The 18285-nt window shown below is 48.5% G+C and overlaps 7 protein-coding genes across 7 annotated transcripts; 3 read left to right on the top strand and 4 right to left on the bottom strand.

The window, feature by feature from the left end:
- Positions 1-3076: 3076 nt before the first annotated feature.
- J7337_013590 (uncharacterized protein) lies at positions 3077-3616 on the top strand (the record flags this gene model as incomplete). Its single annotated transcript, XM_044831074.1, has 1 exon — positions 3077-3616. The coding sequence occupies one exon, from the start codon at positions 3077-3079 to the stop codon at positions 3614-3616; it is 540 nt and encodes a 179-aa protein (XP_044674349.1).
- Positions 3617-6385: 2769 nt separating this feature from the next.
- J7337_013589 (uncharacterized protein) lies at positions 6386-8291 on the bottom strand (the record flags this gene model as incomplete). The annotated part of the gene is made up of 2 exons (XM_044831073.1): positions 6386-7312; positions 7362-8291. The coding sequence occupies 2 exons, from the start codon at positions 8289-8291 to the stop codon at positions 6386-6388; spliced, it is 1857 nt and encodes a 618-aa protein (XP_044674348.1).
- A 1452-nt stretch (positions 8292-9743) lies between these two features.
- On the top strand, positions 9744-10406 carry J7337_013588 (uncharacterized protein; the record flags this gene model as incomplete). Its single annotated transcript, XM_044831072.1, has 2 exons — positions 9744-10087; positions 10244-10406. 2 exons carry the CDS (start codon positions 9744-9746, stop codon positions 10404-10406), a joined length of 507 nt encoding a protein of 168 aa, XP_044674347.1.
- A 1251-nt stretch (positions 10407-11657) lies between these two features.
- Positions 11658-12422, top strand: J7337_013587 (uncharacterized protein; the record flags this gene model as incomplete). Its single annotated transcript, XM_044831071.1, has 1 exon — positions 11658-12422. The coding sequence occupies one exon, from the start codon at positions 11658-11660 to the stop codon at positions 12420-12422; it is 765 nt and encodes a 254-aa protein (XP_044674346.1).
- Positions 12423-13532: 1110 nt separating this feature from the next.
- J7337_013586 (uncharacterized protein) lies at positions 13533-14648 on the bottom strand (the record flags this gene model as incomplete). Its single annotated transcript, XM_044831070.1, has 1 exon — positions 13533-14648. One exon carries the CDS (start codon positions 14646-14648, stop codon positions 13533-13535), a length of 1116 nt encoding a protein of 371 aa, XP_044674345.1.
- Positions 14649-15296: 648 nt separating this feature from the next.
- Positions 15297-17111, bottom strand: J7337_013585 (uncharacterized protein; the record flags this gene model as incomplete). Its single annotated transcript, XM_044831069.1, has 3 exons — positions 15297-16289; positions 16397-17001; positions 17060-17111. The coding sequence occupies 3 exons, from the start codon at positions 17109-17111 to the stop codon at positions 15297-15299; spliced, it is 1650 nt and encodes a 549-aa protein (XP_044674344.1).
- Positions 17112-17817: 706 nt separating this feature from the next.
- J7337_013584 (uncharacterized protein) lies at positions 17818-18176 on the bottom strand (the record flags this gene model as incomplete). Its single annotated transcript, XM_044831068.1, has 2 exons — positions 17818-17827; positions 17881-18176. The coding sequence occupies 2 exons, from the start codon at positions 18174-18176 to the stop codon at positions 17818-17820; spliced, it is 306 nt and encodes a 101-aa protein (XP_044674343.1).
- Positions 18177-18285: the final 109 nt, after the last annotated feature.

The raw sequence follows: 18285 nt of genomic DNA, 5'->3' as shown, positions 1-18285 counted from the left end.
AGGGACGAAAAGGGTAGAGGTATACCAATGGGCTTTAGCAGTTTTATTCTCTGACTTGAGACATATGATATATCATAACCACTCATCACACATGGTGAATGGTATTAAACATCATTCTCAGGCCAGGCATGTATCTATCGACAAAGAAAGTGAGTATCGTCTATCATGGTTGAAGCAGATACCACAAAGAACTGCCAGATCTTGAAACCCTGTTTATTCGCTTCTTCGAAAGTACTTACACGCTTGAAGGAGACTATTGGCCAGTTGGAAGCTTGGCAAAGAAAAGCGCAGACTTCTAGAACTCTACAACATGACATCGAAGAAGAAGACAGGGGATTGTGTGGAGTAACTCAAGCCACTTGCATGGTTCGAACGACGCTAGAAGTTGCTCTGAAGCAGACGGCCAAGCCTGTTCTTTTAGTCTATATTATAGCCTGCAAGCTAGGGAGATGTGAGGAGTTACGGAAACGTCGCTTTACGGAGAGATAAACTGCGTCCTCTGAAGGAGGGTTCACGGTATGTTTGGCCGCTTAGTCTCTGAGCAGTTAACATAACAATAGAATTTCCAGTGTGCTGACTCACTGCCGGATTCTATCTGATATGGCACCGGGTCAGCAAGGAACGACTGGGATCTTTGTCCTGTCGGGACGTCTGAGCACATGGTCCCCTATGACGTGGTTCCAATCCAGGTTCCTACGAAACACTGCATCCCCTGCAATGGCTTTTACGGCTTGGTCTAATGTTGTAATTCATAGCTCTACAGCGCCAGCTTTTACTAAAAGTAGATGACAATAGCAAATTGGGATGCAGGAAAGTCGCGGTTTTTATAGCAACGCGGCGTGCCTGAGCCGACACATCGTCATCGCAAAAGCAGCAACAGGATAAATCCCGGCAAACCTCTTGTGTCGCTTCAACGCGGGTGATCTCAGTAGTGGTGCAGAAGAATTGAATTGGAATTTAGATACCGTTACTGCTGGCACTCGCGTAGTTTGGAGTCAGTGAGGCCCATTCCTCTGGACTACCCTAGATGGAGCTGGTACAGGCGACGATCTAACAGCACCCAAAAACAAAGAGGAAGTCTGGTCTCAACACTCAGCCTTGCGTCTGTGAAGTGAACCCTTCGAAACGAGGCTGAGCCTCTCATTTCAGGGACCCAACACCAATGACAGGACTCCCGCACTTGGGGCGAATGGCTTGTTGAACCATAGCGCAACGGCTGGTGTCTCACAGATAGCCACATCTGCAGCTCGGATCGTGATGGAGGTGGCGCAAATAAACAACACATGGCCATCGAGATTGCATGAGAATATTTGTCAACTCATCTCTGTCTAGCCCTTGTTCTCTTGACTCTACTTCTATATTGCTTATAGATAGAAACAAGTCGTTTCTATTCTTGTTCCTCTCATGAATATAGGGAAGACGATCCAATTCTTATGGTAAAACGAATTCGTTCCCCTCCAGATTGTCTGAGCCACGTTATCATTGAGATATGAAACGTACCTGACCTTGGTTGACTGCATATTAAACGCATCTCAGGATACATTGCAATCAGTTACGGCTGTCGGCGAAAGTATTGCGCACCGGTTGAGTAAGTGGATTTCCTTCTTCAGGTAAAGCAGACGATTATTTTGTGATTGCGATTAAGTTGTTGACCGACCTCCGGACTATTATTCATTCCCTGATGATGTTTTCTCCGTTTCTGCTCTCAGTGTTCAACCCGGCGCGATTGAGATGGAGCACGATGCACATCTTGAGATTCATGGCGGGTGGCGCACATCGCCTGTAGAGGACAAGCAAGCGGTCCCAGCGAGCACGGACACGAAGAGGTTGATGACGACGAGAAAGTTATTGCGAAGCGGACCAGAACTTGGTTTAGCAGGCTATCTGGTCCTAGACACTGAGTTACTGACAGGCTCACGAGGTACCAGTAAATATGCTACCGGATGTGTTGGAGAAGTACTTGGAACAGTTTATCGACCTGAGGTGAATGAATGCAAGACACTGGAGATTCCCCTTGAACATTATTGCTTGACTTCAGTGACATGGAAGGATCCAGTGCGGATGTGGCCAGTGACCCCTGGGCCGAATGCTGTACCTTAGGCGAAGACCACTGTGAGGTCCACTGAAAGAGCACCAGCGCAGGTCACTTTGGTAAATCTGTAGCGAAGCGCCCTTTGTCAAGGGACCACAAAAGAACGCTCAAGAATTGGCATATCTGAGGTACATCTTCACTGGGCTTGAACTGGGCTTGAATCAATGTACTGTTATCTCGTGAATTTAATCTCTGGTAGGAAGAGGCATCGTTGTACAAGTACTTTTAACGGCGAACATAACAAAGCTGGTCTGCTGTAGACCCTTGGCGCCATTAACGCACGTTCTACGTCTGACCGGGTCCGAACACGAAGCAGATACAGATACAGTCCACAGTGCAGGTTGTGCAGACCCGTCTGCTGGTCTGCTAAACGGCTAGAGGTACATTCCAGGGCTTCAGCTGCTGCCAGTCGTTCTCCACTGTGGCTGGTTTCGCAAGTTACACAGCAGTAACTTGGCACACAGGCCACCAAAAGTCCGGGAGTCTGGGGTACTCACTCCCACGCTGCCCGCATCGATCACGACACAACATCTCTCCATCAAGGACATTATCCTTCGTGCTTCTTCATTACACGAGGCCGACGCACACGTTGCCATTTTGTTCTCAAGTGTGCAATCTCATCCTTCTCCTTTTATTTCATCATCATCTCGTGAGCTACCGTACGCCAGCCCAATCTCCATTGCGCCGGCTGCTCACTCACTCCAAACAACATCCAACAGTTTTCATCTCCTCAGCGTTTGCGCGGAAAGCACAATGTCGGGGACCTGCATCAGAACCGCTGAAGGAATTTGCTGGAGAAGGGGCCGAAAGAGAAGGTGAAATGCTTAACATCCTCTGTCTCTCGCTCCTTCGGTTTTCCTTATCTTTCAGCTTCATCGCGATCCCCGCTCCATTTCACCAGCGCCATCATTTCATACATACCGTACGTTGTCTGCTTGTCATTTTTTGCTTCGCCATCATTAATCATTAATTCCCATCATCGATATGGGCAAACGACCGCATCAAGCGTATGCTGAGGACAACGTCCAGGGTGACGAGCAGGATTTCGACGTCCCTCCAGATCGCGTCGGTTTTCCTCCACCACTTCGGCCTTTGCAACCAGCACCGGTACCTCAAGCCCAGCCCGGTACTCAACCCAGCGTTACTGCGATACGACCCGAGCAAACTCAATCCCACCTTGGACCGAGACCACAAGCCCCAGCGCAGCCATTTTGCACGCTACCCCCTGCGACAACAGTGCCCATAGACGCTGGTAACTTGAATCCACTTCAGCCATGCTGGCCACCACTGCCAGACAGCGACAACCTACCTCGAGACCTTTTAGCCTACGCTGAAGAGATCTGCACGGTCGTGAACTCGCTGTGCGGCACGAGTTTTTGTAGCGAAGCATTCCTTGAATTTAGCCGACATCAAGTCACCGTTCCATCCGCAAGGCCAGTCTGGACTGTCCCAGATATATCAGAGCAGATCGAGGTCGGGTTTGTTTGCGGTAAGTCCCCAGACCGCTATCGTCGGCATGCCTAACCAATCCTTACAGCAAACCCGGACCGACATCACTCGATATCGATGTGTGAGCAGTGCCCAGCCTGCGAGACCCTCTACGTTACCTATCGCATCAAATTAAGAAGTAGCTTTCAAGTGGATCCGACATTCTTTTGCGTTACACGCAAGGGAGATCTAGGTCGACACTCGGTGCTCTCTCTATTCCGTCATAAGTATAGAGATTAGGAGTACATGAACAGGAGAGTGCAGCACTTACTGCTAATGGCACATAAAAGTGCCAAGGGTTTTTGTTGGCGACTTGCGGCATGGGTGTTCAAAGATGCATTCTATGGCACAGGCAAGATGGACAGACAGACGTTGGTTCGGCTGTTTGAGGATGCGGTTACGCGTTGCAAATGCCATCATCTGAGGAGTTGAATACGAGGTGTAGCGCAAGCTGACAGTGTTTGAGGCAAGACTGAGATACAGGCTTCGGGATCGAATTGTAGAGTGGTTACTCATTGGCCACTGGCCTTGAACAAGAACCACAGCTGGCACGATATTCGTTGTGCAGGTGCTCTGGTCTTTGGTGCATGGCCTGACGATGGTGTTGCGCCTTGAAGATGAGAACCTGTGTAAGAGAGGAAAGCTTATGAACAAGAGAGCTTTAGTGATAAGGGAAGAAGGAGTTGAGCATTCACATAACGAGACGGTTGCACTTATGTATCAGTAGTAGTCCAATACGCTTACCCGTTCTCCTTGTCACAAACTCATCCAACAACATCTCTGCCGTTTTGCTTCGTGAAACAAGACCAATTGCTGATGAGTGTGAGAGGTACACACGTCTCGGTCAGCAGAATGTCCTCAGCGGTTCAATTTCAAGGCCTCAGAAGCCTTTTTACTTGACAAGAGCTAGCAATTCAACTGAGAGAGAAACTTTGAGCCACCCTTGATCTTTATGTAACTCAATCACTGGAGGCGCCGGGCCATTCAACTGTCGTAATATGAGCGGCCAGGCTTCGTTACATCATTAACATGAGTTTTCAGTGAGAAGGAGCAGAGTCATCGAAATACAAATGGGATACCAAGTGAGTCTATCCGGTGCCAAGTATATCAACAGAAGACTCTGATCTGAAAAGCAACCATATACGCCAATCCTATCTTTTTCCTTACCCAGAACCTTAAACTAAAGCCAACCACAACTTGCAAAGGGCTGATCCGCAAGCCAAGCCCGACTACTCTTCACCAAGTCAGTTATGAGATGGATGCATAGTGTTCTGCGGCTGGAGGGCAAAGTATCCGTGCTGTGTCCTGGAGGGTAATGAGATCGAGGGTAACAGGCCTCGGGAGGAAGCTTTGTCTTCTAAAATGCTGGGAAAAGAATTGGAAAACGGTCCCAGGTGCATTTGGGTTAGAGGCTCTCTATATCAAATACTCATGCCATATGACTTTATCAAAAGACATGGAACAAACCCATAATGTCAGCAAGGGACAGACATGGCTTACACGACATAGGAGTCTGTAGAGTCACGTTAAGCTCAGTGCACACACCGTTCTGTCCGCAAATTACTGGACTTTCCACACAAATTAAACATACTTCGTTAAAACAGTCTCAAGAGTGAGGAAACCATCGCGACTATTTCTTTTCGTGACTTCTGTACAGTTCGTGTTTGCTAAACGACAACAAAAGTCCCCGATTGGCAGAATTCTCCCCTCTCCAGCTCCTGAGAGGGAGTTCGCTTTGACCATGGTGTACATCACTCTTCCCTAAGATCATTAAAAGAGCCGCGAGAACTCATTCACCAAGCAACTCTCACCATATTTGTGCAGGTCTGAGCCCATCATAAGCCAGCCGTCTCATTTCCGCATACCGTGGCCAAGACCGACAATCAGCACTTTAGTTTCTCAAATGAAGTTACAATGCCCCATGCATTCACAATCACAATCGGGCATTCAGACCGTGAGTGAGACTTGGTCGCAACTTTTCTAGTGATGGAAAAGATAAACGGACCTCCTTACTGAAATACGTTCAGGGAGCCAAAACGAAGAGTGCGACAAAGCATGGATGATGTATTTTTTCGACTCATTGAAGCTATATACTGCCAAAAAAGACAGCGTTATAGCTAGGACAAGCAAAAACATACAACAGCGGGGATTCGCTGGTCGTCACCGACCCAACTACTAATCCGCCGGTTAGTGGCTTGACTATGGGAGAGCAGACGGGATCCCGTATTTTCCACTACCTATGGTCGTATGTGGTAGCATGAACATCGATTGTAGATTATATCGATGACTGAATTGACTTAACGGTAGACAGAATCAATCGGGCCGTTTAACTTGTCTTGGAGATGATTTCTGTTGCCAAGTCCCACCCTGCATTGGCGGGTTCATCAATCTGTCGATGGAAGCATGGAACAAACCAATGGAATGATCAAGACGGTATCGCCATTTATCAGATAACTATGGAATGACTGCTACCTGTCAGGTAAGCTTTAAGCTGTGAACGGAGTTGATGAATGAGAACACGATAGCATTTCGTCATGACAAACTTCTTCTTGACCTTCGTTTATGGACAGGCCATCGCCGAACGTATCAGTTCATCTCCGTAGAATTATGTTCAGTCTAGTACTGAAGTCTCTTTTCCTCGCCTGTGTCTTTCCCATTACCATGAGTATATCCTACCAAGGTACCAAATCTCAGTGACCCAAGCATACTCGCATGCTCTCTGTATATAACTGTTCAAGCACAAAGCAAAGAAAGCCCTACATGTCTTTTCCATCCAATCGTTCATCCAACACAACGTGTCTCGTCCTACATAGACTGGAAGGCAGTCTTGGCCAGCGTAGCCTCCCATTGCTTGATCCTCCCAGCAGCTTCAGCCTTACTTCTATCTTCACCTCGAATCTTGTCCCCAAGTTCCGTGAGGCGGACGTCAGACTCCTTTTCCGCCATCTTCGCAGTTTCCAGCGCTACCTTTGCTGCTTCAAGTTGTGTCTCCAACTCAGAAACCTTGCATCTCAGCTCGTATGTGCTCCTGCTGTTCTTTTTGCTGAGTTCGACTCGAGTTTGCTTGAGCTCAGCGATCGTCTCATCATTCTTCTTTGCGTTCAACTTCTCGGCCTGTACGCAGGCTTCAAGCTTGCGTCGTTGGTTGAGAAAAGCTGTGAAGTTCACTTCGAGAGATTGGGCGAGGGTGAGAGGATCTTCGGAATCGCTCAGGGGTGTGTTGGTCTCTGATGCTTGTGCATTGTCTGTAGGTGCAGTGTCTGCACATTTACTGGTCGCTTCTTCATCGTCTGTAGGTCGCCCAAGATCATGTTCATCGGATGTGGGCTTCGGGGAACTCTCGAATGGCGAAATGAGCAAGGGCTGCTCTGGTTTCTTTAGCATCACCGGACGAGGAGACAACACGACATGGTCCTGCTTCGCGTGGGTTGAAGGCTGTGCCGAGTCGGGTATAGAAGAATGCGCTCGAAGCTCAGGATCAATGGGGATAGCCGAATCCTTTGGCGCCCCAGTCGGAATCGCCCCCCCGTTTAAGTCAGCGTCTTGGGTGAAGGTCAATTCTTTGATTACCAAGTTTCCATCTGAATTGGCGGATCCGATCATCTTGATCAATTCCATACGGGCTGTTGCGATGTTAACGAATCGAGGAACCCTGTCATTAGCCATGAGACATTTCAGAAAGACAAGGGAATAGATACCACCGCTGGGAGCGTCTATGTGGATTGGGCCCGGCTGCAAAGCATGAGTATCATGATCCGGCTTGACTTGGTATCCACCTTACCTGCTTCATAAACATCATCCCTTTCATGTTGAGCTTTGGTTGCGATCTCAACCAATCCACAAGTTCCTCTACAGACGCCTTGGTGACATGGTTTGTTAAATGGTGGACCAAGATTGCCTTGCCCACATCAAGATGACACAGCGCCCATTGGTCCTCGTCTTGATTGTAGACAAAGAATGCGATGTGCCGGACTTTCAGACAAGGATGTTGAGTGTGAATTTTGTCGGCGCCTGTGAAGGAGGAACCGGGTGGGAAGATGTACCAATCTGGAGGGCGAGGGAATAGATTCGCACACCGCGCCATGTCGTGGCTGTCCAGTCCGTCACCGTTTCGTAGGGCCTCGATGGTAGCGCTCACAGGTTTGAGTACATAGGTGATCTGAGGCTGTCTACTGTTGGACTCTGTGACTTCGAGGGCTGATGTTTCGGTGATCGTTACTGACTCTGCAAGAGGCTCAGGCGTCGGCTCGACATTCTCTCTGTCAATCGGGGCTTGCTCATCTTCGCTGCTGAGCACCTCTTGTCTTTGGGTCTGTGAAAGCTTCTTCGGCACCAGATTGTCAAAGTCAATCTTGTCAAAGATTCGCTGGTGGATTCTCCCGACAGGGTCTTGACGGATAAGCTGGACCATCAGACCTCCCTCAGTCCACAGCTCGGCGGGATCGCGGTCGGCGTCCTGAAAGGCCTTGATGACCTTTCGCATGCCGGCCTTGTTGGCGGGGAGTGGCTTGCCGGCAGGTGCATACTCGGGAGGCCACCAGCCGGGACATCCTTCATCGGGCTTGTTCGATCTGCGCGCCTTCTTCTCTTCAGGACTTGGGGGTGGTGAAGCTGATAGCTTTGGCTGCTTTGCGGGATGGTTGGGGGAAGGCGAGCGGCTTGTCTCAGCCTGTGGCCGCTTTCGAGCTTTGCCAGACCTTCTGGGAGGCATCGTATGGTCAAACTGTTCCTGCGCGCTCGTCAGTTGAGTTACTCGACCCCTACTTTGCCTTGACTGCGCAAGTACTATTCTTATCCGTAGGAAACAGACAGCGCTTGAGAGATGGCTGATGGCATTTGACACCTGCGGAGTAAATGGCATAAGCGCGCTGGAAAGAGTCGCGGATATATACAGGTCGTTCTAAGCGAACTGACGATGTTATTCTTGAGATGGACTATGAGAATCGGGCGTTGTTGTGGAAACAGAAAGCAAACAGACGACCGACTCTCTGTTGCAGAGCACTCACCGTTGGTGAATGACAGTGGATTCCTCAGGCTAAGGTAGCGGTCGCGCTGTGCCAGGCGTGATCTGAAGAGCCAATCATTCAGTTTCTTTTTTGTGTAACCATATGACAGACTTGGCGATCATGCACGAGGATGGATGACTTGGTGACGTTGAAATAGAAACTTCTGGTGATCAAAGAACTGAGTCACTCACTTGTCTTATCAAATGTGTTAGTGATGGAGAACAAATGTAAGAATGTTTCGTGCGAGTACAGCGGTCCCCTGTCAGTTCAGCATTGATCCATTCTACACATCTTTGACCGTCAACATTGCAAACCCAACACAGACACCCGCAGTCGCAATAGTGGTAGGCTGACGGATCCATAGTGAGAAGCAGAAAAAGGATGTAGCCATAGGCGAGATAGTCGAGTATTCAGTAGTACCGGAAACCAAGTCGCCAACAGCAAAAGAAGGCTTCTGAAATGTCAGGAGATATTTAGTGCCTTGTTTGTATTCATCAACCGATCTGTTAACCTAAACCTGGCTACACACAATTGCCAAAACAACAAAGGGGGCAATGTTACTACACTACTATTATTCACCATGGTCACCTTGTTCCGCAAAACCTCCTTGCATGACTTCCAAGATTTGAGAAACGATGTGCTTCAGTGGAGCAACGAGCTTTTCAGTAACTGAACTGTTACTGGCATAGGCCGCGATGAATACTGAAAGTAGGTGCTGTATTAGTCCTTCACGCAGCTTTCATATCACCCACCGTAGCCCCACAATGCGAGGCTGCATATCGCCAGAGACTGCTATCCTTGCCGGGGATCTCAAGCGGCGTGGCTTACTGAGACAACTAATGCTCAGTGTGGAGAACTTAGGTCTTGAATTGGGAGAATTATCAGATGCATTATCTACCGGTCGCTTCCCTGGGTCATGCTGCCTGATGGCAAGTTTGGCCTTGTTCGGTACCTAGTAAGAAGACATTGGTTTGAGTCACAATGTTTGTTCATTGAACAAATAATTGCACAAAGGACCCAAACAAAGAAAGGTGTCTTTGTCACAGCACTTATATAAGCCATATTGTTCTTCTCCCCAACCATCCTCAATTACTTTTCTTTCGTTTCCGCCTAACTTTCCGTATCATTTATTACTGACTCGCATCAGATCTGCAACAATGTTCATATTGCGCGTCGAAAGGAACTGGCGTCTTATTGCGCGCCAGATGCAGAGACTCCTCAAACAGATGAAGGATATGGCCGAAAGGCAAAACGCAGACTTCCACGATATCCTTGAAGGCTTGGGCATCGACCTGGATTTTATCATTGATCTGAGTATTCTTGCTCCATTATCTGATACCGCGGAGGGCGAATTGCGCTGGCCAAAAGAATGGGTTGAACCCAAAGGCACATTCGACGCCAACTTGGACATGCTCAAAAGTTGGGTCCTTGACTGTTACTCAAGGCCGGACGAAAAGGAGGAGGAGGAGACTCCATGCCTGGTTAAGGGCCAGGGCTGTTTGTTTACGCCACCTCGTCTAACTGAGAGACAAAAACGAGGAATCTTTAAGCGTCCATGATGTCGAATCGACCTTGTCAAATTTGATCCCGGCGCCGACAACCGATTTCGGAAGATATGCGCGGACTGTGCATGAAGGCTATTTGTGACCGTGCTTAGGCTGTTTGCGTACAAAACTGATATCCCCTTCCTGCACAACATCTTCTCAAGAGCTCGCACCTCATATGAATGTCGTGGGCGAGAGACCGGCTTCTATCCTCATGTCAGTGTTAAGTCATTGAGAGGTAATGTCAAGAGCATCCAACAACTGGAGAAGGTATAGAGAGGCTTTCGGCAATACACATCTATTCCCAAACTACCTGAGACGATGGAGGAGTTGGTGCAAGCATGAAATATGCAAAAGTTATCCATTTACTTAGACCTGTTGATTGCAACTAGACTCTCTCTGCTGGAATAAGCTCACAGCCACAAATCTCAACTGCAAATAACACTTCTAGCCCACAACTTGTTGATTGCAACTTTATACTTGGTACTATGCATTTTTATCAAATTCTGAATGATCCGGCCTTCAAGGGCTATCGGCATTTCGCTTCTTGTTAATAAAACTTCCCCGTTTCAAACTCTCTCGCCATGTCTTTTGTCCCCAATATGGTGCTTGGAAGCTGTCTTCATCATTTCATCATGGAAGGGCGCCGAATTTTGATGAAGAGGACGTCATCTGACTTGCTGGGAAAAACGAAACCTATTGACAACATCGAGGAAGCATGCCCGCGCCGGTTCTATCAAAGATTAACATGCCCTGACCGACAGACCAACAGCCAGGTCGCCCATTACGTCGTGCTTCTACCTATAACCACATGAAAACAATACAACCTTCCCACTGAACCACCCTCGCCTCAAGAAACAACACCGGTGCTGCTGGCGGCCCTGCATCATAGCATCGTGCTTCCCAGAGTTTACTCCACACCCATTTCCACCCCCCTTCTACCTCCAGCTGCCCGTTGGCGGACTCACCGTCGCTATCGGTGGCCGTACCGTAGGCTGCGCTATACAGCGCGTTGCACCGCCCGGCATTCCATTCTGCAGCGGACTGAGGACCAAGGGAGAGAAGCTCGACCATACCTTGGGTACCGCCCTTGCGGCCGTCTGACCCGTCATACTACTCTGTCTCCCGCTGGAAAGAACCAATGTTCCTTCCGATTACTCAAACGTTCATGCAAGATATTTCGCTACGCCCCATCTGTCTATAGCTGTCTAGCAGACAACGAAGTTCGAATGGCGCAAACTTCCGAGAGGACGCGGGAAAATGGAACATGTATGTTATACAAGAATCTGAATCCCGAATCTCGGTGTTGTACTTCCTTTGAAGCCGCAGATTGGCTTAATGTTTCTTTATTAGCAGGTGTTCATCTCCGAGGTTCATGGTTGCTGTTCTTAGTCATGCAGCCAAGCTAAAACGGTACGCGTGTACCTTGATCTTAGCTGACCTCACAGTCTCACAACACCGTGTCAACTCTTATCAGTACAACACAGCCCCTCACCCACCAACAAACAACTCCAAATCACAGACAAAATGATCAAACTTGTCGCATTCGACCTCGATGGCACTCTCGCAGAGAGCAAGCAGGCAATTCTTGACTCAATGGGCGAGGCCCTCGCCGATCTTTTGACCGTCGCCCACGTCGCAGTCATTTCGGGCGGTGATTGGCCTCAATTCCAGAAACAGGTCGCAAGCCGTCTTCCTGCGCGAGCTGACCTTTCCAAACTCTGGCTCATGCCTACCACCGGCACAAAACTCTACACTCACAAGGGCGATAAGTGGAAGGTGGAGTATGCGGAACTGTTCAGCGAGGAGCAGAGGAAGAACATCATCGAAGCTTTCAACGCTGCCCTCGACGCAACGGGTTTTCAGCCAGAGCAGACTTGGGGTGAGCGCATTGAAGATCGAGGCAGCCAGATCACCTTTTCTGCGCTCGGTCAGCAAGCGCCTCCGTCGGCAAAGGAGGTTTGGGATCCTGACTTTGAGAAGAGAAAGATTATTCAAGCAGATTTGTACAAGCGACTCCCAGACTTGTCGATCAACATGGGCGGAGCGACTTCAATCGACATCACGCAGAAGGGTGTTGACAAGGGCTACGGACTGAAGAAGCTCTCGGCGGCGAGTGGAATTCCTTTGGAGCAGATCATGTTTATCGGAGATGCCATCTTTCCGGGTGGAAATGATTACCCTGCTAAGGAATTGGGGTTGCACACCGTGCGAGTGAAGAACCCAGATGGGACCTTGGCTGCTATTGCCGGCATCGTTGCGTGTTTGAGCGAGACTGGGCCTTTGCATTGATGTGAAACTCCAATCAATAGCACTTCACGCCTCTGAAGGGAGTAACCGGTTGCTTTTTTTGAGGGAGGCGAGCAGAAAAACATCGTTCATGTTGGGAGGAAAGCAGAGAAGGTGACAACAAACGACGGATACTCCAAGCCATGAGAATGCAATATCACAGTTGATGTAAGGCAATTGACCGTCGTACCAAATCTGCAACTCGTCATTAAATTCGTCTGCTCATATGAGCGACTTGACATGAATCTTGATCAATCTGTCTGAATGGGACCTGCGCATCCAGATGCCCAAATAACCAGGGCCTGGCCAACACTTATTGTTCCCCACGGCCTTACGATTTTCACGAATCAACCATGTTTGGGAAGCTTAAGGATGTCAAGAGCAACCGTAACGTTCAAGCCGGTTCATTTAGTATCATTTGTAGCCAAATATTTCCCAACTTGCGACCAAGTTGCCAGATTTCTTTTATTCCAACCTTATCAACAGACCGCAGATCTATCTGTAGGTTCGACGAGTCAGCATGATGATCGGCACAGATGGTGATCAGAGCATCAGGGTATTAAATGCCTCAGCTTGTGTAACGGAAACAGCTTGAATCATATGTGATCATAGCCATGGAAGTATTTGTTTCGATCTCATCATTGACGATGGGAGGACTTAGGAAATGACAAAAAAGCTTACTTTTCAAGACCAGACAAAAACTTCGAGGTTTGCAAAAACTTTGGGCTGATAGCTTACTTCGTTTGGCTAAAGACTCCATTTCCCAAGAGTAGATGGCCTCAGTCGCGAACCTCCCACGACCCCAAGGGCCAGTGGCCACAAATACACAGGCAAACGCGGGAATGAAGGAGGAAGAAAGAGAAAAAAGGACTCAATTGCGGCATTTTCTCCTTTTCAACGTAGGATTTGTGCCCAATATTTTTCATGGGGGCCCTGCTCGGAAGAGCGTTGATCCATGCGCAGCCAAGATGATATCGAAGCCATGCGTCTACTGAAGTAGGATCATCACGGCTTGGCCGCGTTTACCGCGAACAATCTTTCAAAAGGTATTCCAAATTAAAATTCTCAATAGCTATCCAAGATCAAGATATAAAACTCATTGAGAACGCCGGCTCAGATGTTGACTTTATCAATGTCGTACACCATCTGCTGCGTCTCCGAACCCCAGCGATCCATGCCAAATACCCAAGCACCTTGCATAAACAGCCAAAGCCCCGTCTCCTTCAGCCACAAGCCCCATGGCCCTGTCCTTCTTCTGATCTTTGCATTCCCAGAAGATCTGTTCGCAATATCCTCAACTCTTGGTCTTCGGATATCATCAAACTGCTTAAATGTATCCGCAAGAGACAGTTTCTTCTCAAGAAGACGAGCAAGGAGAAACGCGTCTTCGAATGCCATCGATACTCCTTGGCCTGCATGAGGTGGCATGGCATGTGCTGCATCGCCGAGAAGGAGAGTTCTCCCTTTGTGCCATTTTCCTCCGGTGGGTAGCTTGTAAATAGGGTAGAACTTCACAGCTGTCGTATTGCCAATAAGCTCCCGCAGATTATCCCCCCATTGCCCACCCGCATCTTCGAGAGTCTTGTGAAGTTGGGTTTTGAACCTCTCCACTTCGTCCCGTCGACGAAGCTCCCATCCATTGCGGGCATTCTCAGAGTCTGGCAGTGGTACTTCTTTGGACAAAAACCACAGAATTTCGTCATCGGAAGCAGTGCATGTCATGACACCAAACATACCCTCTTGAGTCATTGTGACATTCATGCCCCTCATTTCTTGTCGAGCTGCCTCAGAAACACAAGAAGCTGAGACCAGGGCGCCAAGGCCTGACATCCCCGTGTATATAGGTGTCTGATCTGGATCGACATGCAAGCGTCGTACAGCAGAGTGAATCCCGTCGCACCCAAGAAGAAAGTCTGCCGTATCACTGGTCCCGTCAGAGAAGGTCGCGGTGACTGAATCAGCCGATTCTGTGATGGATACAAGTGACTTGTTGTAGTGCAACGCAATACCAGCTTCAGCAACCGCACCCAACAAGGTGTCGAGCAGATCAGTTCGCTTGATTCTCATGTACCCATAACCAGTCTGCTCTTTTGCTGCAGCAACCATATCTCTTCGTCCCAGAACCCCTCCATTTATAGAGTGGATGGTCATATTGGAGTGACTGCTTCCGCGCTCCTTGAGCTCTGAGTAAACTCCCAAGCGATCAAGAAGGCGCAAGCCATTTGGCATGATGCCTATGGCGCTCCCCAGTGTAGAAGGTGCTGTTCGAAGCTCATATATCGTGCAGTCCATATTCACTTGCTGCTGTAGGCGTAGAGCGGTTACGAGACCCGCGGGGCCTCCGCCGATGATGATGGCCTGCGGAGATGTTAGCTTTCTTGGCAGTCTGCAGGTTGGGAAACTTGCTTTTGTTTGCTTCATTTTTCGGCGTAATATTGATGATTGTATCTGAAGTGTTCTTGTCTTGTTCTTTGTAAATTGGAGTTGCCGTTTATAACTACCTCAAGTGTCGGAGATCAGGCGCGGAAGTCCGCGGTCGAAAATTCCCCTTTTGGGTCATTTGTGAAAACCTGTCTCCGGACCGGACTAATCGGACATTAACTTCAACCCCGGTTGTGACAGCTCTGGAAACTGTAACAAATGGTCAATTATTATGACAGGCCTCGAAGTTCAGACATATGATGTGCGCCAACGTCACATAATGGCATGCGACTGCGGAGTTTACATTGACATCCCCTCGTAAGCTCGAAAGGAGTCTCTCCGTCATAAACGGTTTGAATGGAACTAAAGAAACATGCAATTTATCTCTTGCCTCCCCATATACAAGTACCATAGTAGTTCCATGCTACAATCCGCTCATCACCATGCTTCGAATTCTTAACTGAAGTTGCTAGGATCAAAGTCAAGATCTTGCAGGAGAGATGTCCACTGAAACTCTTCAAGGTCAGGGACAGCAGCCAAAAAGTCTGACCAGAGCTGGTGGGAATGCTCGTCCCCGAGCCCGTCTTCCTGCATGCCCATAGTAATATCATTCATGTTTGTGAAAGCACTTTCAGGAACCGAGTCCAAATTAGCGCTCGATGTTGCAGCCGGCGAAGTGGATGCCATCGCATTCGCGCGCTGCTTCTGCAAAGTGCCCATGACCTGTTCCATATTTTTCTCGATTCCTCTTATCAAACTCTCCGCGTTCTTCCTTGATTTGTTCAGCGTCTCATAAGCGCCCTTGACCTTCTCTTTCAGGGCTTGCGCGTCAGGAGCATCAGGGTTGTGAGACAGATCCACTGCCAACGCCACAGCAGCTGAGGTGACGTGCAAGAAGATGACCCAATACCTCTCAGGTCTAAAGTGAAGCTTGGCAACCGGAACGTCCATCATACGTCTGAGTTCCAGGATCTTGTATGCTGATGAGAGTATCGTGCTTCGAGAATAGGAATATCGAGGATCTGAGTATGCTGCGAGGTGATAAGGACGATGAAGTCGGCAAATACGTGCATGGATGCCGAGATGGAGGCTAATTCGCTGCCAGTAGATGAACGGCCTCGATTTGCAAATGTTTTTGGACTTCTGCATACTCTCCGGGTCGAGCTTGCAAAACTCAGGAAGCCCGTTAACAAAATTCTGTAGTTTTCTATCAAGCTGGAGAATGATTTCGTAGTCTTCTTCGGGTGCATCGTCGGCCAGAGGTGTGATCGCATCGATAATCTCGCGAGATATTTCTGCCGTTCTGAGACGCAGAAAGAAGAATGTCATGTCTGTTGGAACGGAGATAGGTAGATTGGGTATGTCGCCGGAAACTCTGAGCGCAACATCATCGACGTTACGCGGTTGCTTGACTCTCATCAGCCTCGGGATAAATGTGTAGATACCCTCCTGGGAGCTACCAGAGAACGAAGTCAACCTGATGAAGCGTTAGCTAGATCAACACAGATCATACAAAGGATGTATTACCAGTCAGAAGCAACCATGTTCCACCATACACGTCTCTGAACCTCCAAGTCGATATTGTTGGCCGGGCTTATTTCTCGCTCTTTCTGTGCTGACGGGCTGTCTAAGCGATGAATCATCATTTCACGGCACATATTGTAGCAGCGGCTTCTAAGATCCAATGCCTTGATCGGGAGGACATGGTCAGAGTTGATGGCCACGTGCGCAAGCGTACATATGGCTGAGGCAGCAGTGACTGAGGGCGGTAGTGGTGTGTCAGTGTCTTCAACGATCGATAGAGCAGAGTGAAAATAGCAATCGAAGGCCGACACGGCGTTCGCTTTGGTTGCTTCAAGGTTATGAAGAAGTTCGTCTGTCCAGGCCAATGCCGCACCAGCAAAGATACTGAAAAGCATGAGCAGCTCGTCAATCTTTAGGGCTTCTTTTTCAGAGCCCACACAGCTATAAACAAGTGATCTAGTTGACGGCACGTGCAGGACACCGAATGTAGGTTGGATAGTTGTAATAAAGTGTTCGCATAGTAGACGCGCTTGATGAGCAGGTGGAATATTCGACGTCAAATCGTTCAAGCGCGCGTTGACAGAAGCAGCCTTATTGTTTGAGGGAGCCTCAGTGTGGCAGTTGAACAACTTGCGGCCTACATGGTATGATCAGCTTTGAAATGGCCGACATAGCAGGATTCAGGCTTGAGGTACGTACTGGAGGAAGCTGATTCTGATTGGGTGAGCTGCGGTGCTTGAGCTCCATTTGGGAAGACAGCTTTCTCTAGTTTAGTTAGTCTGTCAAGCATCTCCTTGTTTCTGGTGCCATTAGCATGACAAGTGATTGTATACCAGGAACAGGTTGACTGACAGATCCAACTGTCTCAGTGGAGAGAAGGCCGAGGTGCTTTCGTTTGGGTTGACTAAACCATCGCCAAGGTTCCGTTCTCGTGATACCTCACTCTCCAAAGAGTTGGTTGCTCCACTGCCATTCTCATAGACGCATGTGAGTTGCCGTTGGGTACAGTTCGAACAAGGCTGATTGCGATCACAGCGCCGCTTCTTCTCGCGGCAAGGGCGGCACGAAACTGGCAGCCGAGATGCCCTGTAAGTTGACATGATAGGCGCTCCAGAGTAGTTGCGCTTCATTGTGTTCAACATACGCGTTTCGGCATCGGAATTGGATATTGATCAATTGACAGGGTCAGATTGAGGAAGCGGAGATTTTGGGTCGAAGCCGCGGATCCGCGGAGGAAAATTGACAAATACGGTTAGCAGAGGATATATCTTCACGTGATGCTGCTATCTTCCCAGCTACCCTGATTTATCACCATGAGCAAATATTATACACCAAGAAGCCTGCAGCAGCGAGTGATTGAAAATGAAATATGATATTATTGTAAAGCTACGCTCATGATAAACTTTCCAAATTCATTCCTGAAACCTTCCATAATTGAAACCGCGTGATAATCTTAGTTCTCTCTGCAATATTTGTTAGCTTCATTGAAGTGAGTTTCAAGATGAGCAAGACTTACAATATGGCCAATTCAAGATCACCTTGGATCTTCGCTTTCAGTTGTAACTCAACATCGAGATCCATATCCAATCTCACGCGCGGTGCGCTGCTTTTCTTTTCCGTCTCTTGACTCGCTGCTTGAACAGGCTGCTGATCTTGAGGCTGATTGATTGCTCCTTGTGACCCAGTCTTGGATCTATCGACTTGGTTGTTCTGTGAACCTTGGGTCATTTGTTTTGATTCATTCTCGCTAGAATAGTCGCTCTGATCACCGGCGGTTGAGCGAGTTTCTTGATTCGTCCTTTCTGTTGCCATTTTGGATATCTTCAGAGATGATTGAGCGCGATTTCTGGTGATAGGTGTTTTTGTTACGCTTTGAACAAATTGGTTTGGTATTTAGACTATTGAGGTCAGGAAAACTTAG

The sequence above is a fragment of the Fusarium musae genome, chromosome 11 (assembly GCF_019915245.1).
Source record: "Fusarium musae strain F31 chromosome 11, whole genome shotgun sequence".
NCBI lineage: Eukaryota > Fungi > Ascomycota > Sordariomycetes > Hypocreales > Nectriaceae > Fusarium > Fusarium musae.
The sequence above is the reverse complement of the archived record's forward strand: the minus strand, read 5'-3'. Positions and strand labels throughout refer to the sequence as shown.